Raw genomic sequence first — 23,614 nt, 5'->3', positions numbered from 1 at the left:
TTTGTGATGGCCACTCCAAAACATTAACTTTGTGGCACGCTCTGCAGGGTGACAGACAACGCGGAGGCGAGCTGCGGCAGAGATTAAGCAAGCGCTCCCGACAAACAGTGAGTGTGCAGAGCGCCGCGCTCCCGGCTAGGCAGAAAACTGCTCGTGCTGAGGAGTGTGTGCCAGGTGCAGGGTCCCAAGGTGCGTCCCCCTTTACCGATAGACAAGCAGCACACGTGTTGGACAGAGACTCCTGCAGCGCCCCCTACCTTGGCTGCACAGATTTATGAACTAGGGGCTCAGCGGGTAAAAGCGGTGACTGCCTGTTGCCACCAGACGTTGGACCGTGATTCGCTGGATCCACCTAAGGATGCCACGCCGGTCGTTGCCAGTATTACAACCCCCATCAGACTGTATTCAAATGAGGACCAGAAAAGACCACAATAAGTGCCAATTACATATCAGACTGTTGCGTTAACCCTTTGTTTACTCCCGTTGTTACTTGGTTAATGTTATTAGCTCCCTGAGAGGAGACCATTGCCACCCTTTTCTTTGTTAGCCAATTAAACAACCTTGTTCTGCAATCCCTGCGTTACTGCATTCCCGCACCTGCTTACACACCAAGGGGCAGTGGGGTCCGATGTTATACACCGGAGGGCAGTGGGGCCAGATGTTATACACCGAGGGGCAGTGGGGCCGGATGTTATACATTGAGGGACAGTGGGGTCGAATGTTATACACCAGAGGGCAGTGGGGTCAGATGTTATACACCGAGGGGCAGTGGGGCCGGATGTTATACACCGAGGGGCAGTGGGGCCGGATATTATACACCGGAGGGCAGCGGAGCCGGATGTTATACACTGGGGGTAACGGGGCTGGATGTTATACACCGGAGGGCAGTGGAGCCGGATGTTATACACGGGGGGTAACGGTGCCGGATGTTATACACTGGAGGTCAGTGGGGCCAGATGTTATACACCGAGGGGCAGTGGGGCCGGATGTTATACATTGAGGGGCAGTGGGGTCGGATATTATACACCAGAGGGCAGTGGGGCCAGATGTTATACACCGAGGGGCAGTGGGGCCGGATGTTATACACCGAGGAGCAGTGGGGCCCGGATGTTATATACCGGAGGGCAATGGGGCCGGATGTTATACACCGAGGGGCAGTGGGGCCAGATGTTATACACCAAGGAGCAGTGGGGCCGGATGTTATATACCGGAGGGCAGTGGGGCCAGATGTTATACACCGAGGGGCAGTGGGGCCGGATGTTATACCCCGAGGAGCAGTGGGGCCGGATGTTATATACCGGAGGGCAGTGGGGCCAGATGTTATACACCGAGGGGCAGTGGGGACGGATGTTATACACCGGAGGGCAGTGGAGCCGGATGTTATACACTAGGGGTAACGGGGCCGGATGTTATACACCGAGGGGCAGTGGGGCACTGTAGCTGATGGGATGCACTCATATCGCCATACACCAGCTGTGACGAGACTCCTACTGGACAGGACCTCTCCATCCCCTGCAGGGCTTCTTCCTATATGATAGGATGTGGAGAGCGTCCTTGACCTGAATCCCATCTGGAAGTAACTGAGTCTGGAATGTGTCAGCATTAGCCGGGCCTTGGAGCCATTCATAGTTACATCATCGACTAATGAAAAGAGGAAACTACAATTTGTACAACAATTAAAAAAAAATGGAGGGTGGAAGAGAAGGATCTTCCGCAGAAATACCGCCACCCTCCTCAATTAAGAAGCCATTACCAGTTCAAACATGCACCTACCATGTCCTCAAAGAGAACAGTCTCCCGCAATTACCAGGGATTAACCCTTACTGCTCAGAAGTCACCGCTGCCACATTCACACATCTGATGTCACCCAATTTGGGGATTTAAACATGATACCCCCTCAATAAGGACAGCATGGCGACTGTGGAGAGGATACAATCTGTATTAGCAGAGTATTATCTATTATCAGTTACTATCTATTAAAATAGAAGTGTTATAGATTATTTTTATCAATAAAATGCAAAGTGAATAAACAAAAGAGAAAACTAAATCCTATCACTATCTGGTGACAGCCTGTCCCCTCCATCATCAGTATCTGGTGATCGCCCGTCGCCTCCATCATCAGTATCTGGTGACCGCCCGTCTCCTCCATCATCAGTTTCTGGACACCACATGTCTCCTCCATTATCAGTATCTGGTGACCGCCTGTCTCCTCCATCATCAGTATCTGGTGACTGAACGTTGCCTCCATCATCAGTATCTGGTGACTGCCTGTCTCCTCCGTCATCAGTTTCTGGTCACCGCCCGTCGCCTCCATCATCAGTATTTGGTGACCACCCATCACCTCCATCATCAGTATCTGGTGTATAACATACAGCCCCATTGCCCCAGTGTATAACCTTCGGTCCCATTGCCCCCAGTGTATAACATCCGGCACCATTGTCTCCCGGTGTATAACATCCGGTCCCATTGCCCCCCGCTGTATATGCTCCGGGGCCATTACTCCCGTTGTATAACATCTTGTCCTATTGTTTCCCGCTGTATAACATCCAGTCCCATTGCCCCCCGGTGTATAACCTCCGGTGCCATTACTCCCGTTGCATAACATCTGGTCCCATTGTCTTCCGGTGTATAACATCCGGTCCCATTGCCCCCCGGTGTATAACATCTGGTTTCATTACTCCCGTTGTATAACATCTGGTCCCATTGTTTCCCGGTGTATAACCTCTGGTGCCATTGTCTCCTGGTGTATAACATCCGGTCCCATTGCCCCCTGGTGTATAACCTCCGGTGCCATTACTCCTGGTGTATAACATCCAGTCCCATTGTTCCCAGTGTATAACATCCGGTCCCATTGCCCCCTGGTGTATAACCTCTGGTGCCATTACCCCTGGTGTATAACATCCGGTCCCATTGCCCCCAGTGTATAACCTCTGGTGACCGTGTAACATCCCACCCCTCACCCCCGGTATATAATGTCCAGAATTGGTGGGGGTCCCAGTGATCAGACCCCAGCTATCAGGAAGTTTCCCTACATCTAGTGGATAGAGCATAGCTTTCACACATGGTACTACTGCAGGTGCACGGGTCATTCTGCGTCTGGTAGGAGGATAACAGCAACCATCTGTCTATGTCTTGTTAGAAGAAAGTACGACCCCTGGGGATCATCGGTGGGAGAACCCCACAGTAAAAAAACTAATTTCCATGTAGCACCACCACAGGAGAAATGAAGCATTTCATCGCTGTCACTAATGTCCAAGCAATGCACGAGTAAGGATAACTGGGCCTGGGCATCAGGAAAGCTCCCAGCGCCCACATCAAACGGAGTAATAGGCCACCATTTACCCATCGAAGGCCAAGGAGCATCTGGAAAACCCTACAAAAAATGTGTTCTGCGAGGTATCAATTTAGTTTTTTATATTGGGGCCTGTGTCCGGCGTTTACCACCAGTGCTTAGTGGTAGGGATGCTCTTCGCAGCCAACCTCAGATGGGGGTCTTGATTATGAAACCCCTTTCCATTATTTCCTAACCACATGTCCCCTGGAGATGATATCAAAGTAACTTGTATATTTTATTACAGAAGAATAAATACTACTTTTTATGACTGCTATACCCGCAGAGAAGTTACTATGGACCAAAAACTCTACAAGCCAAGGGTCCCCCGAGAACAGGACCACCAGGATATAAACTATACCATTAAGGCCAACTGGACGGACGAAAGTTGTGAGCGTGGAGCTGGTCCTGCAATGCACAGATAATACAGCTCTGTAGTGCAGACCTGCATGACTGCAATAAACAAAACGCACAAACAAGGAGTGCGGATATACAGTATAGACCTCACAGAATACAATAAGTGCTGTACTATGGCTCCGCACAAAAAAGTAGCCCTAATATGGCCATGCAGGTGAATTCTATTTAATTAGCTATTTAGGCATGATATGAAGATAATATTTGTACACTGAATGGCGGTTTTATTGATGGGACATATATAGCAGTGCTATGTGGGCAATAGCTGGTGGCACTATTTGTAAACTCAATAACGGTATTATCTGTGCGTTGTATGGCAGTATTGTTTGGCATAGTATGGCAGTATACTATTGGGGTAACAGGCACTTGTAGTTCTGTTTTACAATATATTTATATATAATAAATGACGGGAACATCTGAGGTTTCACTGTTCCCCCGCTTTCTGGAGAACCGGCCCTGACTTTGGTGAATAGCACAACACTCGAGATGGGGACCACAAACATTTTCACAAGGCTTATTCACTCTTGTGGGGGGTTAAATAGCCGATTTACATAGATTTTCTGTTAGCGGGTGACCCTCTAAAGATGCCACCTGTCAAGAGGCGTTAAATCAGAAGCCAGTGTGGTTGGGGCGCTGTGAAGACCTCTCTGAATTGGTTTTTTGAAGAGCACATTTGGGCGCAGTGTAGCCGGCATTGAGTGTAATTAAAATACGGGCAGTGTTCATCCCAAGCCTCGCGCAGAATTACTCTACATGAAAGGGAACTTTTTTTTTATGTAAAGTTTTTTTTTTTTTTATTCTTCAAAAATGGTCAGCAGACAGACAGTATACAATTCCCAAGAGCGGACTTACAGCTTATTGTATACATGTCTGGAGGTTCCCATTGAATGTTTCACAAAGTGAGCTGAAGACTGGGGGGTCCTTTGATATTTTAGAGAAGGTCACATGTCCTTTATTTAGAAAGAAACAATTCAAGCTCCGAGTAAATGCTGAGCCGCGCTCTCGGGGCCAAACATACGAAGCTTTGAAGCCTGAATGTCTTAAAGCCAAAAGCAGAAAAACTTCAAGATGATGGCGCTAATTATGAAAATGGCAAAAGACGTAATGTGACCAAGATGGAAGCAATTTTGGCAGGAGTGATTTGTGTGCTCCGTGGTGCCCCCGGGATAGTCCGGGACAGTTATATAGCACATGGTATGGGCCAATAGATTAACCCCTCACTGTCTGAAAGGTCCCCCACTCATAAAAAAAAAAAACCTCGTTATCTATAGAAAAGGTTTCCAGCCTGAGGCTCTATGACTACTTCTATGTTATGGCATGCTGGGAGTTGTAGTTTCACAACAGTTGGAGAACCACAGGTTGGAGAATATTGCTCTACAATAACTCCGATGGACAGGTACGGTGCTGGTTTTGAAAAAGTGTAGAAAAGATTTTTTTTAATCTTTGAACCTCTTTAAATCATTTCCCAAGCTCATGTAGATGGGAAGGTTCCTTCACTCCCGCATCCGGTCTGAAGACCCTCAGGTGGCCTTCTCAGCAGATGTTCAGCCTCCTCTCGGACCTATCTCATCTCCGGTGGTCTGACAGAACCAGCACTCTTCTTCAGATGTCTCCAGTCAGTTCTCTGGAACCAACAGCTTGTTCTCCGGGCGGCACAGGCTTCCCCAGGCGATCCATGCGGTTTCAGCCACGCTCGCAATAACTTCCAGTTTCACAGCTCATTTCATAGTTGACGGCTATAATGATCGAGGTAAATAAAGCAAAGCCCACATTCTGGTTGCAGGAAGGAATAGATATGACCCTTTCTAGAGGCGGGGGGAATATTTTTATGTTTTTATATGCCATCCAACACAGAGAATTAATCTGTCAGCAGATAGGATGGCTTCGCTCAAGCATTGCCTATATGGCGGTCATATATGTGTCCTAAAGGCTTTAAATCATAAATTCAAGGTATAAACACAGGATAGGTGATTGCTTGCTGATTACTGGAGTTCTGGTTTCTGGGAATAGAGTGATCTAAGAGAGGGCGAGTACAATCAGACTTTCTCCACTGCTGATTTTCTACATGACACAATAGCCGATATATAGACATCAGCCTCCCGTTGATTTCCAAAATAAATTGCCCATAGGTGTCATTTTAAAGGGAGTCTGTCAACACAGAATGACTGATCAAACCAAGCACAGGCGCTCGGTGTACCCTTGGTGTGGCCAAGCAGTTCAGTGCACCGTTCCACCTACTTCTTTTGTGTCTATCTCTGCCCTCCTCTGCCTTGATTGACACCTCTGGCTTAACAGAAATCAGAGAAGGACAGTGATAGATGGAAAACAGGTAGATGCCCTGAGCTGTTTGGCTACACCAAGGGTGCACCAAGCGACTGTACTTGGTTTGAACAGCCATTCTGTGCTGATAGACCGCCTTTAACCTCCTGGGCCTCAAGGCAAAATCTGAGAAAGGGCCCCTAAACGACTGCAGTTCTAGCGTTTTATGTGACCGAGGTTCGTTTGGGCCCCACAAGCACCAGGCACCTGTGGTTCATGCTACCTCTGCACCCACTAGCGCTACTCTTTTTATCTTAATTATATGCACAGTATTTCTGCATTTTTTTACTCCATCGTAACACGCTCATTTTTGCAACAGAACTTGCCCCCTCCTCCTTGTCATAACGTGTCTGCGACTCTTCTCTCCTAAAGTCATGCGATGGTTGAAATAAAGCACAATTTTACAGAAATCACCGCAGTCTCCTACTCAGGAGGGTTTATTCCTGGCTAACATTAGGCATTAATGACAAGCAGACATACGTCATCCACCATCAGCCCTTCCATTTGTTACCAGTTACAGCTGAGGAGGGTTCTGCCACCATCCCAGCTCCGTCATTGACCTGGATGGTTCTAGGTCATAATGCACAAAGATAAGGAAGAGGATGTTATTAATCACTTTCAGGGTGTCATCCAGATAAAAAGGAAATAATCTGATGGAAGGCAGTAATCCGCACAACACAGAGAAGCAACATGTACAAACCTATACTATAATAAGATCACAGCCCCCCAAGGTCAAATCCAGGCCCCCTGTGTTTCTGGGGTCTTCTGCTGCCAAATACGTCACAGATACTATAAATGACATGTGGAATTTTTTTAGCATGGGGTATATATTGTGCACGAGGGTCCAAAGCTCCAATTTTTGCCATTTGGTCATAGTGACCCCTTGGCTGGTTCCTAACGTGCATTATTTCCCATATACAGTGTGTGCAATCCAGGAAAACAGGAAAGAGCCAATCAGGACAAGTTGCACGATAAAGCCTAAGTAAGAGCCCGCCTAATTCTACCCCAGGGGCAATACTATATCGTACAAACGCAGGACCCCAATGAACTCCTGGAACGTCCATGAGGCACCAAGAAAAAGGGTTAGCAAGTACGACACCCCCAAAGACTTGGGTTCCCCTCAAGCCTGGCAAACCCTCCTCTAAATCAGACACCAACACATATTCGGGGAAAAGTGAGGGGCAATTAGTACAGATTTTGTGTTGAGACTTAGAAGCTTTGGAGAAAAGCTTTAGGGGAATATTTTTAGCTCCCGGGCAAACACTTTATAGGGGCTGTCAATTGGGAGAATATCTGAAGGACTTGTGGCCACAGCTCTGGAGAAACATTTTGTAGATGGATTGTTTGATGGTGTAGATTTACCAAAACTAGTGGGTAAATTGACAACCCCCTGGTGATATCAGTACCTGACCTCCATCTTTGGAGCCTACATCTCATGCACATGGCTGTATTACCGATCCGTCATATCTATTGATGGCTGCAGGCCCCTCTTACACCACTGAGTGCCAAAATGTACATATGCTGTTCGGAGGTGCAATATGGCAACACATGGAGCTCTTACAAGTCTATAATACCAAACCATGTGCATTGTCTACCAGCACCGTACATGGACTATCATCATGCTTTGGGGTCACACACGAATAGGCACAAAAGCTTCACAAAGCATTAGCTTAAATCTCCAGGCTACAGAATACATCAGGCAAATCGATCCTTCCAATACATTGAACAGACCACCAAATTGTGGACACAGCTAGATCAGAGCTAAATACCACCTAAAATTGGCCAATATGCCGACCGTGATCACAATGCAACCAGAATTATCCATATGGGAACGACTATTTCAAATAAATTTGTGCCGCAACCATATTGTGGTTCATGGCTGTGATTCCTCAGAACTGACTTCTGGAGACCTGGTCGAAAGTGGTGAGTGGTCTGCCAGCCATTCTTGGCATCTGCTGTTGAGGAGTAGGGAGACCTCGATTATTATGGTTGATCCTGGCAGCTGGTCCTCATCCCTTCTCTACAAAGAGGGGGCAAAGGATGATTAGTGAATGTATCACATATATATGACCCAAGGTCAGGATCCAAACCAGGTCAGAAGATGTTAGCAAGCACTAAAGAACCTAATTGTTTAGGCAGGAGGCAAGAAGGTGTATTCTAGGTCAGCAAAGCGTTCGTTGGGGAATAAGGACCATTTAGGAGACTAAAAATCCATCTGCACAATCTAGAGACCTAGCCAGTGACCCAACAGGAGGATGAAGCTAATGGCCACCGTATCATGGGGCAAAGAGGAAAACGGGTAGGTGGGGACAGCAGACCAATGGCCACAGTGTCAGTAAGTAACCCTGATTATTAATTATTAATGGTAAGTGATTGACTCCAGTCATCTCCCAATGGGGATGCCTTCTACTGCATATTTGGGGCCCATTACTGTGGGTTAAAGAGGATCCTCTGGTTCTAGTGGGTCGAATTGACCCTTCTCTTTCTATTCTAGTAACTTAAGTATCTATGATGCCTCTTTGAGTTACCAAAACTCTGGTGAAAAAAAAAAGTGTTTAAATCTGTTAAGGAATGGATCCCAATGAGTTATTCTAGGCTGGATTGAGGATTTCCCCCAAATGAGCCAATGTTAACAGGAATCTGTGAGCTGCTTTTTGCCATTTAATCATAATAATAATTTAAACAGTATGATGTAGGGGCAGAGAACCTGATTCCAGCGATATGTCACTTACTGGGTTGTGTTTTTAGGTTTCAATAAAATCAGTATTTTATTACCAGGAGATTATCATTAGAGGACTAGGTGTCTCGTGCCTTTCTTTGTCCACTTTCCCACCACTGATTAGAAGCTGTCAATATACAGTGTACACAGAAGGCAGCCAATCAGTGCTGTGGGTGGGTTATACAGGGCTCAACATTCTGAGCTCTGCTAGATCTGCAGCATAGAAAAATGTGATTCTATCACAACTGCTACTATGTGATAGATCGTTGAAATTAGGGTCTTGGCCCCTTCATCATGCTGCTGACAGATTCCCTTTAAGGTACAATACTGTGGATGAAGTAACAAGGATTGCAGAGAACCCACCGTGAGTCAATATTTGGCTAGAAGTCCTGGCTAATAACATTAGAGGGGTGGGCCGGCAAAAAAGGGTCTTTTATTGGGCAACAGAGCTGAAACCTTTTTTTTATCTCTATGAGTTTGTGAGTGATAAATGTTATGAATATTCATGAGAGCGTTTTATCAAGTTTCTGACTAAGTGATGTGTGAACTCCTGACTTGATGTGTAAGGGAATCTTGTAAGTCGTCTTAGGGTACCGTCACACAGTGCCATTTTGATCGCTACGACGGTACGATTCGTGACGTTCTAGCGATATCCATACGATATCGCAGTGTCTGACACGCAGCAGCGATCAGGGATCCTGCTGAGAATCGTACGTCGTAGCAGATCGTATGGAACTTTCTTTCGTCGCTTGATCACCCGCTGACATCGCTGGATCGTTGTGTGTGACAGCGATCCAGCGATGTGTTCGCTTGTAACCAGGGTAAACATCGGGTAACTAAGCGCAGGGCCGCGCTTAGTAACCCGATGTTTACCGTGGTTACCAGCGTAAACGTAAAAAAAACAAACAGTACATACTCACATTCCGGTGTCAGTCCTCCGGCGTCTCAGCTTCTCTGCACTGTGAGCGCCTGCCGGCCGGAAAGCGAGCACAGCGGTGACGCGGTGACGTCACCGCTGTGCTTTCCGGCTATGGCGCTTACACAGTGGAGAGAAGCAGAACGCCGGGGGACAGACACCGGAATGTAAGTATGTACTGTTTGGTTTTTTTTACGTTTACGCTGGTAACCAGGGTAAACATCGGGTTACTAAGCGCGGCCCTGCGCTTAGTAACCCGATGTTTACCCTGGTTACCCGGGGACTTCGGCATCGCTCCAGCGCCGTGATTGCAACGTGTGACCGCAGTCTACGACGCTGGAGCGATAATCATACGATGCTACGACGTCACGAATCGTGCCGTCGTAGCGATGTAAATGGTACTGTGTGACGGTACCCTTACTCTACCGCACAGTGCCTGGAAATGGCCAATCAAGGTCAATGACAACATAGGGGATAGGGGATTCCGAAATACATAGAATAGAAATATCTTGTCTAAGATAAAGAGAAGGATGTTACATTATAACTATTGCCCCAAGAGCGATTATCAGCTATAATAGATAAAAATCTAGCAGACACATAGTAACATAAAATGAGGCTCACAAGCAAATCCTATTCTTTCACCCTGAACAGATAAAAAAAAAAAATTTGAGCTCTGGCTCTTGTAAAATATTTCTGGAAATTTTAAGATAAGGAAATGTGAAAAAGTAAAACAAAAAAGCTCACCTGTTAAATACCTGCGGCTTCAACACAAATGCTTCGGTGGTCCACGCTAGCATTTCCCCTATTTTGCTGCAGCAATGATATTACTTACATTGGACCGCTGACAATTTTATTTTATCACATTTCAAAATTTTAAGCAAATATATTATAATCCCAGAGATTCATTTAAACAAGAACACGCTGGCTGCCATCAGCCACCACTAGGAGGAGCTCAGGAGCTTAGTGCATACACTTTATTAATTGAACTCAATGATATATCAGTATACATTTAAACAACTGACAAATGAGCAACCTGTAAATCACTTTGAGGAGATTTTTGAGGCATTGAACAACATCATTTATAAACAAATTGCTAGGGGTCTCCCCCTTCTAACTTATTCTCTACTAACTGGATTATATTAAGTGGGGACGGGTCCTTGTCTCTCACTACAGGAAGTGGGGGAAGATCTATGCCTCTCCACAGGAAGTGGGTGCAGACCTATGCCTCTCTACAGGAAGTGGGGGTAGACCTATGCCTCTCCACAGGAAGTGGGTGCAGACCTATGCCTCTCTACAGGAAGAGGGGGCAGACCTATGCCTCTCTACAGGAAGTGCGGGCTGATCTATTCCTCTCTACAGGAAGTGGGAGCGGATCTATGCCTCTACAGGAAGTGGGGTGGATCTTTGCCTCTCTACAGGAAGTGGGGGCAGATCTATGCCTCTCTACAGGAAGTGGCGGCAGACCTACGTCTCTCTACAGGAAGTGGGGGCGGATCTATGCCTCTACAGGAAGTGGAGGTGGATCTATTCCTCTCTACAAGAAGTGGGGGTGGATCTATTCCTCTCCACAGGAAGTGGGGGAAGATCCATGCCTCTCTACAGGAAGTGGGGGCAGACCTATGCCGCTCTACAGGAAGTGGGGGCGGATATATTCCTCTCTACAGGAAGTGGGAGCGGATCTATGCCTCTACAGGAAGTGGGGTGGATCTTTGCCTCTCTACAGGAAGTGGGGGCAGATCTATGCCTCTCTACAGGAAGTGGGGGCAGACCTATGGCTCTCTACAGGAAGTGGGGGCAGATCTATGCCTCTCTACAGGAAGTGGGGGCGGATCTATTCCTCTCTACATGAAGTGGGGGCGGATCTATGCCTCTACAGGAAGTGGGGGTGGATCTATTCCTCTACAGGAAGTGGGGGCGGATCTATGCCTCTCTACAGGAAGTGGGGGCAGACCTATGCCTCTCTATAGGAAGTGGGGGCAAATCTATGCCTCTCTACAGGAAGTGGGGGTGGATCTATTCCTCTCTACAGGAAGTGGGGTGGATCTTTGCCTCTCTACAGGAAGTGGGGGCAGATCTATGCCTCTCTCCAGGAAGTGGGGGCGGATATATGCCTCTCTACAGGAAGTAGGGGCGGATCTATGCCTCTCTCCAGGAAGTAGAGGTGGGTCTGCCTCTATAGGAAGTTGGATCAGGTCTTTGATTATCTCTACAGGAAGAGGGGTCAGGTCTTTTCCTCTCTACAGGAAGTGGAATCAGGACTTTTCCTCTCCACAGGAAGTGGGGTCAGGTCTTTGTTTCTCTACAGTAAGTGTTGGCCGTTCTTTGTCTCTCCTGTCTGTTATACTGAATGTACAGGAATAACAGACAAACAGTTCAAGTCATTAGACAATAGAAGGAGCAAAGCATACTGGGAAGTGAGAGTGTTGGGGAGGATTACAGCACCTGTAGTGCTGGCAGAATGGTGATGAAAAGGAAATCAGCCACAGAAAAAGAGTGGATGGTAAGGTGTAGTGCATAAGATTTGGGATTGTTCCTGGATATATTGGACTGGTATATGAACCAAAAGCAATTTTATCTTGTTGTGGGGAATGAGGGCAACAGCACCGGCCTTTTTATGTTAAGTTTTGTATGAAACTCTTTAACTTTATATCTATACAGGGGATTTGAAACTCTAGTATTTAGGATCTAAAAATGACCAGGTGTTAGTAGGTGGACATTTCCTTGAAGTGTCAGCCTGCTATGGGCTATAAATCTTCCTGCTGCCTTGAAATCCACATGATCCATCCAGTTCCTATCGGAGGTAATGAATCAACACTTCTTTTCTCCCCGCTGTCCAGTGAAAGCTCATTAGTCTCATTGATACTAACAAATTGACCTAAAGGAAAGGTTCTTTACAATTGAAATAAATTGCCTTTCAATTTGTGTTAAAATAGAGTCCCGGCCTCTCCGCCATCCCACGTCTGCCTCCTTTTCATATGCGCCTTTCACATGTGCATTTTTTAAGAGTGATTTCCCCAGGTCGTTTCTTTCCAGCATCCTTCATCCTGGTTGTCACTTATTGTGATGGGGGGGATTGATTGGAGCAGAGACAATTCTCTTAAAATCCCCAATGTATAATTTTCTTATGCATAATTGTTTTTTGCTTTTTTTTATCTTTGATAAAGGCAGAGGCGGGTGCAGACCCTCTCCTCTGACGGGCTGCTGACTCTTTGTGATGTGGCTTTTCTTTTTTTTTTTTTTGAGCCACTGTAAGTAGTGCTGTGTAATTTTATCCAGCCTGCACTTTTCGTTCACACAAGACTGATACCTTGCCTGCCTCCTTTGTATCAATTGGTCGGGATCTGTCTATTGTTGCAAGGGGAGGGGGGGGGGTGTCTTTTATTTCAGAGCAGTTGAGCACCACTATTTCTTGTAAACTCATAAAATTCGGAAGAGATGGTTAAACCCTGAGCGCTGCCACTAATCCATGAACCTGCAGCCCTCTTTGACATCTATTTACTTAGAAGATCAAGACGAGACAGATAAAAGGTCAGATAACACTTCCAATGTCTCATGCATCAGACTAGTGTGACTTGCTACTTAGAGAACTGCTAACAAGACTTCTTTAATGGGACCCCTTGTGACATTTGCTTCCAGCCTTCCAGCCTTCAGTATTTCGGCCATGCCACAATGGTTATAATCTGGATCTTGTTGCTCAGTTGTTTCGATCTTGGTCAGCAGGTATCCTGGGCTAAGGCTTTGTCTGGTACTGCCAAGGTGCCTTGTGCCAGAGGCAAACTGTGCGACCCCAGGCTAAGACGCGATGCGGCAGGACGCGGTGGAGTTTACGAACACCTTGGAGGAGCACCTCGCCATAGGAAGCTTTATTGTGCGACTAAATATCACCTACAGATACATCTGAACGGAAAAATCAACGGAACTCTGGAGAAAAACAGCGTCTTCAGTAAGTGGATAAAATATTTCTATTATCTATTCATATGTATAGATCAGTCATTTGTATCTATCAATTTGTAACAGTCTATTTCTGTGTAAATATTTATCCATATCTATCCGTTACATTCTGTATCTACGTATCCATTTCAAACTATATATGGTAGATTGTTATATATATAGCTAAGTATTCTAGATTTATCAACCTATATATATAAATGTATGTATCTATCTTTCTGCTTATACATAGTTATTCTTCTTTGATGTCTATATACCTTTCTGTTACATACAATAACCTTCATATCTATTATACCGCCTGGATATTAGGTCCTCAGCCAACGGTACACATACCCCAGAGCATACACAGCATGCCTCTAGGGGGGACTCTGCTATCCTCATACCCTGGGGGCACTGTTCTATAATTTATTTCAGTAAGGAGTACTTGGCTTCAGAACATTGTGAATCGCTTCTCGGAACAAGACAAGACAATTACTAGAACTTATTATATATAGTTATATAGGATGAAAAATAAAGACTTAAGTCCATCAAGTTAATCCTATTTCCACCAGTGGTCCATTCTCTATCACTAGATTATTATATAGCGCCATTCCCTTTACCTGCATATGACAGATACGACGGGTGATCCGTCCCAAGCCACAATCATCACCGTATCTATAGCTTACAGTTTGGATGTCGTGAATATACAAATTGTCCTTCTTTGATACATGTAATAAATAAGAATGATGTTTGCAACATTGTATCACTTTCATATATGATCGTTCTCAGTATAAAATATGGCCGGCTAAGAGAAACCCCAGAACTGGAAAGAATCTGAGGAAGTTATCTTGTGAGGTCTAGACGTAGAAACAAATATTTTCTTGATTAATGGACAGACATCGCAAGTCTCTTTTTCATGCAGTCTCTTATTTCATCCATAAGATGTAGGAATGAATGAGCCGGTGAAGCATTATCTCCCTCTCACTGTGCCTTTCTCTGAATAAACCTGGAGGGAAAGGATGTATCTTCATCCCTTGGCTGCTTCTCCTAACAGGTCATTTGTTTAACAGCAGATAAGCTGTTTTTTTGCAAGAAAAAAAAAAAAAGAAAAGAAAAAAGGCTGTCTACAAGAACAATAGATTAGTCCAGCATGCTGTTACATTCACAGAGTTTTGTCCACTGTCCTGGCTTTCCTGAAATCCAAAATGCTCAGAAGGCAGAATAAAGTCTCTACAGTTAAGCTCATTTGTGACATACCCATTAAACTCTATAAAATTGTACCACATACAGGTGTAATAGAGCTAAGTCTGTCCCTTAATAATATCACAACGTGCAGGTCAGCCGACTGTTATCCTAATAACTATGTGCTAAATATTCATAGATGACAAACTCAGATCTGCTACATCTGCATGTTCACTTGATTGCATGTCAATAATGGATCCTACATACATCAAAGGCTAAATCTTAGTGAATCTACATCATTTTAGGATAATACAAAAAATGAAGTAGAAAAAGTAATCGTCTATATACCGCCGCCATGTATAATATACATGTGTATCGGTTTATCTTATGTATCATTTTGTTATTATGTTATAGTTTTATTGATTTATATGGTAATATAAAGGTAATATGGACTTCCGTGCAAAAATTCTGATAGATTACAAAAAGTGACGTAATGGAGACCGGCAGTGACACAATATGGGAATGTAAGAGAATACTGAGACATTGATCCATAAAGCCAGATCAAACTCAGCTCAGGGGGGGTTGATATCCCACACCAATCGATTCTCCACATTTGGACATGCTTTTTAAATAGCTGCAGAAACACGATGAAGCAACCCTTGTAACAAATTACAAGGTGATCTCCCCTAGGAGGCCTTGCTGCAACAATATACAAGACCCTCTGGCACTGAAAACGTTCAGGTCCGGCTAAAGCTTCTTACGCTCAATAAAACAAATGAACTGTGCCGCCTATTTGTTGTCATGCATTATCCCAACATTTGGGATTGTCAAGATTAAATCTGACTCCTTTTTGCCCCATCGATCTAAGTGTGCCACTAATACCCTGAAAAATATTGCATTTGTTTTTCTAATCCCCGAAAACTTTTAAAACATTTTATACTCTTTCTTTTGATGGCAAACAGAGATTAGGAAACCTCAAAGGATTGGGGAGGAGAGAGGGGAAAACCACGATTTCCTAAAAGGCAACTCGTCTCAGGGAAAGCTTAGAGGTATCTCTCCTACAGATAATAGATGGTCAAGCAGAACAGACGTGAAGGGGCACTTACTTAATTACACGGTGTGAGTGGGCAAAATGTCAAATTATTTTACTTTCTTAAAACACAAGACCAGGAGGGTTCCCAAACTTATCAATTTTTTAAGTTTTCTTATATGAAGAAATTAATTGTTGATATTGGGTTCCAAATTACTTAAAAAAAAAACTATATGTACTATAAAAGTATACATTTATGCCCAAGACTGCAATTTCAGTGCAGAAAAAAAGACTGATCCCAAAGGTCAAAAATATGAAAAAAACAAATGCAATCAGATCTAATTTTGGGCATCAATGTTTCCTCATCTGGCTGGTGAACATTTTTGGCTTGACAATTTTCCAAAAAAATTGACAAATTAATTGACACCAATCTGCATTAATTTGCAATCACGACTGGGACAGTTGATCACGACTGATCTTTTTTCGTTCATCAAATGACAAAAAGCAGATCACGATAAATCATGATTTACAAATAGCCAAGCAAGTTTATATATATATTTATTTGGTGGTCAGTTTAAAGCCCCAGAGTGATGAATGACAATCAATTATGTATCTGTTCTTTCAACAACAGCAAAAAATCCCAAAGTTACAAAAACAACAAATATGTACTAAAAATATGCCAAAAAATGTATATACAAAATAAAAATAAAAAAAATACATCATGAAATATTGTATTTTTATCAACTTAGCTGGGCTAAAATTTTTGAAACTTTTAATAAAAAAAAATTAATTATAGAATTCCGTAGAAACGTAAACGAATCAACAAAATATTTTTTTTTTTAACAAAACATTTATATACAAAAAAAAGAACATAAAAGTCCCAATCTCAGCAATGGTCTTTAAGGTCTTAAAGTTCGCAAAAAAAAATAATTTAAAAATTAAAGAAAAAAAAAATATATAATATATACGGTAAATATTTAAGAATTAGACATACTGGAATTTTTAACTGCTTTAATAGCATTATGTATATATATTATAAATATGCTATAATTCTATATATATATATTGCTATAAGAGCAGCTAAACATTCCCAAAAATGTGGAGTTCTTTGGGATACGTGCTCACAGTGATATGTTACCTCCCGCTCAATAGAGATACATTTCATACATGGGAACCTGCAGGAAGTCCTGCTTGTGCAGAGGGGGATTAAACATTGTGTTTTGTTTATTTCAAGGTATTCTAGAAATAACGGCGGTGGATGTGGGAATTGTCGCCATCAAAGGACTGTTCTCTGGGAGATACCTGGCCATGAACAAAAGAGGGAGACTTTACGCCTCAGTGAGTATTCTGAAACGCACAAACACCTTTTACTCCTCGAAGCTAAATCCCAGGAACCCGAATCTTTACTTTTGCAACAGTAGCTCTGCCTGCATCATCTTGTGTTTGTTTTGCTTCTCTTTGGCTACGAGGGAGGCATCAGGTTGGCTAAAATGAGATTGTAGTAATCCACGGAAATTCAAAAACATACAGAACCATCACACATGACGGAACTTCCTTAGAATCTAATGTGTTGTGTTTATTTTACCGACGCCCCAACCTACAAAATACCCGCACCAGTTATACAAGGTGGGATTTAACACTTCCCTTTTAACTAAGAGACAAAGACATCAAACTAATGAGATTCTGATTCCCACCTTAGGTAGTGGAGTATTTCTTTTACATTTTTCTTACTTTTTATTTTTATATTAAGTATATATTTTTGTCAACCTAAAAATTGTGCCACCCGGAGGACCAGAAATAGCATACGATGCAGCCTCAATGGAGCCCTAAGAGAAAGGGGACTGGCCCATCCAATCTGGTATTAGTTCCCCTAAAGGAAAATTATTAGCAAGGAGGAAAGGAATTGACACCAGGCCCTACTTACCTGGACGGCGATGTGGTCATGAATTCCTTCAATTATCAGATCATTGCATTACAGTGACCCTCTATGACCAGCTAGGGTGCAAAAAGCCATCACTATGAACCTCTAAGGACACCATGATGGCGGGTAGACCAAAAATATCACTAGCTGTCAGTAAATTGTTGGTTTAGCCAACATATATTCCTTTAAAGCCCCCATATATATGTATGCTCAATTAAGCTGAACATGCATACATTTTAAATAGGCAGAGGAGTGTGGGGAGAAGTATTATTTAAGGGGTTTGCCTGTTTGGAGTATTGTTGCTTTAGGGAGACCCCCTAGTCTAGACCTCCATGAAACAACTGGAGAAGAGAGCAATTACAAAAAAAAGGTCCCTTGCGCTGGAGGACTTGACACTCCAGTGCATTACATGAATAGCCCACTGATTTGAATACTGAGCATGTAATACTTCATTTCACCACTAGCTGTGCTGCTTGGATTCCCTGCAGATTACAGGACATGTGGTCATTGGAACCAAAAATAGTAAAATGTGGACAACCCCTTGATATACCAAAATATTAAACACAAAAGGCTTCTTTATATGAAAGCATATTCAAAGTGCCTTGTTTTCAGAAATTGGCCACCTAGGTATGCAAATCCAGGGGCAAGAAAATAACCTTCCACATAGCTGACCCCTTCCAGTCAATCAGTGGAGTCCAAAGATGTTATGTTACCAGTAACTCTGACCCCATTGACAGAGCAGCAGGACTGGTTTCAAGGTTTTAAGAAGCGAGGGAAAGTCACTTCCTCTGGCCCCTTTGGGTCAACTCATACCCTAAGTAGTGAATGCAGACTACACATTGTTCTTGTTGGTTCTTCCTTACTCATTTATCGCTCATGTTCTATTTCAGGAGACCTACAACCCCGAATGTGAGTTCGTAGAGAGGATCCATGAACTCGGATATAATACATATGCGTCCCGATTACACAGGACAGTTCCAAACGGAGCTGGGACAAAACGCAAGGCCAGCGCGGAAAGACTTTGGTATTTGTCTATCAATGGCAAAGGGCGACCCCGAAGAGGTTTTAAGACGCGGCGGACTCAAAAATCCTCCCTCTTCTTACCTAGAGTTCTTGACAACAAAGATCATGATGCAGTGAGGATTTTTCACACAAATGTCAAGCATAGAGAAACTTTTCCAAAGTCACAGAAAAACAACAGGAGACAGAGAAGAGGACATTGAAGAGACTCGAGAGATAAAGGATGGTCTTCCCATTATGGATGAGGATTGGGAACTTCGACAGCTGTTACACTTTGTAGAGCCTATCATGGATTACCTCCATTGCTCTCTTTATGGTACATGGATACCTAATAATTTATTCTCACATCTTTTAACATGGCTGATTCACTAGTGGTTATTGGCCTGTCTGATACACAACTCGTTACCATTTTCTGGTTACACTGGCCAGTGCCTATCGTGAGATTTGCCTTTGAATGTGACTCTAGGTTCATCCAGGTGAAGGACCAAACTACATTGTATAAAATTGTACCTGCAACCTGGTCACTTTGGGGACTTTGGTTCCCTAACGCAGTGGTCCCTCACTTTACAATATTAAGTGAACCCTTAATTTCCAAGGTGTATTATTTTGTGTGTGATCTGTTTTATACATATATGGCTGCTTATACACTCACCGGCCACTTTATTAGGTACACCATGCTAGTAACGGGTTGGACCCCCTTTTGCCTTCAGAACTGCCTCAATTCTTCGTGGCATAGATTCAACAAAGTGCTGGAAGCATTCCTCAGAGATTTTGGTCCATATTGACATGATGGAATCACACAGTTGCCGCAGATTTGTCGGCTGCACATCCCAAAGATGCTCCATACAAGGCAGGATGGATCCATGCTTTCATGTTGTTTACGCCAAATTCTGACCCTACCATCCTAATGTCGCAGCAGAAATCGAGACTCATCAGACCAAGCAACGTTTTTCCAATCTTCTACTGTCCAATTTCGATGAGCTTGTGCAAATTGTAGCCTCAGTTTCCTGTTCTTAGCTGAAAGGAGTGGTACCCGGTGTGGTCTTCTGCTGCTGTAGCCCATCTGCCTCAAAGTTCGACGCACTGTGCGTTCAGAGATGCTCTTAGGCCTACCTTGGTTGTAACGGGTGGCGATTTGAGTCACTGTTGCCTTTCTATCAGCTCGAACCAGTCTACCCATTCTCCTCTGACCTCTGGCATCAACAAGGCATTTCCGCCCACAGAACTGCCGCTCACTGGATTTTTTTTCTTTTTCGGACCATTCTCTGTAAACCCTAGAGATGGTTGTGCGTGAAAATCCCAGTAGATCAGCAGTTTCTGAAATACTCAGACCAGCCCTTCTGGCACCAACAACCATGCCACGTTCAAAGGCACTCAAATCACCTTTCTTCCCCATACTGATGCTCGGTTTGAACTGCAGGAGATTGTCTTGACCATGTCTACATGCCTAAATGCACTGAGTTGCCGCCATGTGATTGGCTGATTAGAAATTAAGTGTTAACAAGAAGTTGGACAGGTGTACCTAATAAAGTGGCCGGTGAGTGTAAATGGTTCACTTTACACCACATTTATGAAAGTCCCTGGTGGCTTCCTCTACACACCTCCACCAAGGTCTTCTCTACCTCCACCAAGGTCTTCTCTACCTCCATCTAGGGTCTTCCAAGCGCAATCCATTGATATCCTTACCCTTACCATAAGTTATAACAACAAGCAGTTCAATGATTGTTGACTGTACCAGCTTTGGGTGTCATTTCTGAACTGGTGCCATTGTGGACCACCACTTTCTGATGGTCAAACCATGGTGAACCTTAATAACCAAGCAGGGTGTTGTAAAGTGAGGGATGACTATACAAATGATAGGAACATGTGGAACCACCAAGCTGGAAGGTTGCTCAGGTCAAATGTTCTGCGAATTTGTCTCAATCCATTCCCTTCTTTCCTCAGCAATGACTGGGAGACAGGTTCTTGAGAAGTTTTGTTATGTACTTGCTTTCTCCGTATGTTTTTTCTCGACCTCATCCTCAATATCACTACGCTGCGCTCCGGACAGTCGTTTATTCTACCTCACATTCCACTGAAAGACTGTGTCTCTTTATTGCTCGTTGGCCCTATGAAGCCAATAAGGAACTACAAGGGTTTATTTCTTGTAAGTTACTAACATTAGATATTGGAAAACGAAGCTAAGGGTTGTACAGGAGGGCAAGTATTAAAATATATTTATTAATATTGGCTGAGTTGATGAATTGGAATAACTGAAACAAGAGGAATCTTTTCAATTGTGTCCAGTGTGGAAATCTGGACGGGTGGCCATCAGACGTACGACATGTGGCCTCGTTAGTTTTTAAGGTCCACACAAAGAACAATGTGCACGTTTTTAACAGAAATACAACAATTCTAGTCCATTAAATATATGTACATGAAGCTATCAAATATTTTACAGATCAAGGTCTCATAGTTTGATCCTAACTTCAGGTTTGCACCACTCCTCGGCCTCCCCGGTTCTAGCTTGCCAGAGAGCAGTGCCTATCTGATTAATTAATAGTTCAGATACCAAACTGTGCGCTCTCTGATGCTGCGAGCAGACGCGGCTTTGTCTTTGCAGCGGCAGCGGTGCGCACTGGTGCACTACAAACTCTATTGCAGAGTGCTTCCAAGTGCTCCGTTCCTTGCCTAGGAGTCCGGCCACTTCTGGTAGATTGCATGGGAGGCTGGTAACCTGAGGCAACTATAAGTACTATAAAACTATAGAATTAAAAATTCCTTTGTTTTTGAAAATTTAGATTATTTTGTATAACAAGTTGTTGGTTTAATTCTGTGAAAAGACTTGACTGGTGATGACAACCCCGTCCAGATATATATCAGGACATATGGAGCCAAAGGGCAGAAATCCCATTCTGGAAATGCAAGCAGTCAATGAGTCCTGGGAGCTGGACCCTTTCTGATAGGAGATATGGCTGAGACAACTCCTTTGATTGCTTTTTATTGGGGACCATATAATCTATAAAATGTTACATTATATCAATTTATTTATGTTTTAGCCCATAATCTATAGTCAGGGAAGGCTTGAACTAGTCCACCAGAGGATTTTCCATCATGATGAACTCCAACGGTCTAGCAGAAATCAACCCACTTGGCGTGGACTTTGGAGACCATGATTTGCCTTTAAGATTTAACCCTCAGAACCATGTTTTCTAGTAAACCCAGAATACCCATTTCTGTACTGAGTGGGTCCAAATAAGAGCTCCTCAAAGGGAATGTTGGCGGCATTAAAAACATGTCAACCTGGCCATAAAGCACATTAACCAAACAGCATCTTTTTCCTATACTTTTACATACATGAGATATAAGAAGATCGGACCCCGGCATATTATTCCATCTTGCAAGGAAAAAACGATTATCTCATTCATTATCAGCGAGCCCATAATAAAAATCCCACATTAAGTAGTGAACCCTCATTACTAATTTCTGCTGCGAGGCAATTTTCCCTTCCGAGCCACCATGAGGTTCTTGTTACACCGGCTGCAATCACACAGATCGGAACATTTTATTTAAAGACCAAGTATGAAAATTTGTCGGCTCCTGTATATACATTATTTTTGTTTACTTTTGTAGTCATTAAAGAGTTAAAAGAACCAGAAAGCACGAAGCATGGGAACCCTGGAGAAGTGGCTGCGTCCTGTTACGCGGAATGTTAATAAATACTTCCAGCAAAGCTGCAATTTGCCCTCTAATTCTCTGTAACGACATCCTTTCTGTCTCCTTCGTTTCCATTGGTGCAACGTTTCATTATGTTATATCCTTTTTTTATGGGTTTTTGAACTGTTTAGCAGAGAACAAGTTCAAGTTTCCATACGGCGAGATGTAGCGTTAGATATAACAGCTGATAGAAAGAACCATTAGCAGAAATTGGGACTTCAGACCGAGCAGAAACCGAGCAGAATGAAGAAAATGAAGGGAAGGTCACATTAAGTTCTTCCCGGTCTCTTGATACTCATCCTATTTCTATTATTTTCTGAGGTTTTAAACTAAAAAAAAAAAGAATAAAATATAAAAAGTCAAAGGGTCCTTGTGCAAGAGCAGATTTGTGCCCATAATAGGCACTGATTGAAGCTCATGTAAAGGGTCTTTACATGGGTGGATGAATGGTTTTGAGACGAGGGATCAATAATATGATTGTTTGGTTTCTATTCAGTTTACATCTTGTTGTCTGAACATCTCCTGGGGGACGCAGGAACGAATAATGTCCATATTGTAGAGCATAACTTATTTATCTGACCTCTGGGACCCCCAGCCATCCCAAGATCTGGGCTCTACAGAACTCCATCTGAATGAGAGCAGAGGTCCAGCATGCTGCATTCATTGTCCATGGGACGGCCAAGAGATGGTCTACAGAGTATAGCATTTGCCTGTTCCTGGTAGTCCTGTAGACACTCTCCCTAGGACGGTTCCACCTTTTTCCATTTTTGTCCGCAGGGGACTATTCATATGAGTAATGCGATCAATGCTCACCCTTGGGACCCTGATCTCTCCTGATCCTGTCCAGCAGAGTGAGAAGTAAAGGGGCATTTGCATAGAAATCTCCATTTTCCTTTTAGTTATGTCAACATGTTAGGGCATGTTAGGTTAAGGTACCTTCACACTAAACGACTTTGCAACGATAACGATAGCGATCCGTGACGTTGCAGCGTCCTGGATAGCGATATCGTTGTGTTTGACACGCAGCAGCGATCTGGATCCTGCTGTGATATCGCTGGTCGTTGCTGAAAGTCCAGAACTTTATTTGGTCGTCAGATCGGCGTGTATCGTCGTGTTTGACAGCAAAAGCAACTATGCCA

At 43.6% G+C, this 23,614-nt stretch overlaps 1 protein-coding gene and 1 long non-coding RNA gene across 5 annotated transcripts in view; one reads left to right on the top strand and one right to left on the bottom strand.

Moving 5' to 3' along the window:
- Nucleotides 1-23,614, bottom strand: part of LOC143806426 (uncharacterized) — a 269,413-nt gene that overhangs the window by 99,783 nt on the left and 146,016 nt on the right. The gene's annotated exons all lie outside the window — the stretch shown is intronic.
- On the top strand, nt 11,847-20,086 carry FGF3 (fibroblast growth factor 3). The gene is made up of 3 exons (XM_077292603.1): nt 11,847-13,642; nt 17,073-17,176; nt 18,650-20,086. The coding sequence occupies exons 1-3, from the start codon at nt 13,369-13,371 to the stop codon at nt 18,980-18,982; spliced, it is 711 nt and encodes a 236-aa protein (XP_077148718.1). The 5' UTR covers nt 11,847-13,368; the 3' UTR covers nt 18,983-20,086.

This window comes from Ranitomeya variabilis, chromosome 2, assembly GCF_051348905.1.
Source record: "Ranitomeya variabilis isolate aRanVar5 chromosome 2, aRanVar5.hap1, whole genome shotgun sequence".
NCBI lineage: Eukaryota > Metazoa > Chordata > Amphibia > Anura > Dendrobatidae > Ranitomeya > Ranitomeya variabilis.
The sequence above is the reverse complement of the archived record's forward strand: the minus strand, read 5'-3'. Positions and strand labels throughout refer to the sequence as shown.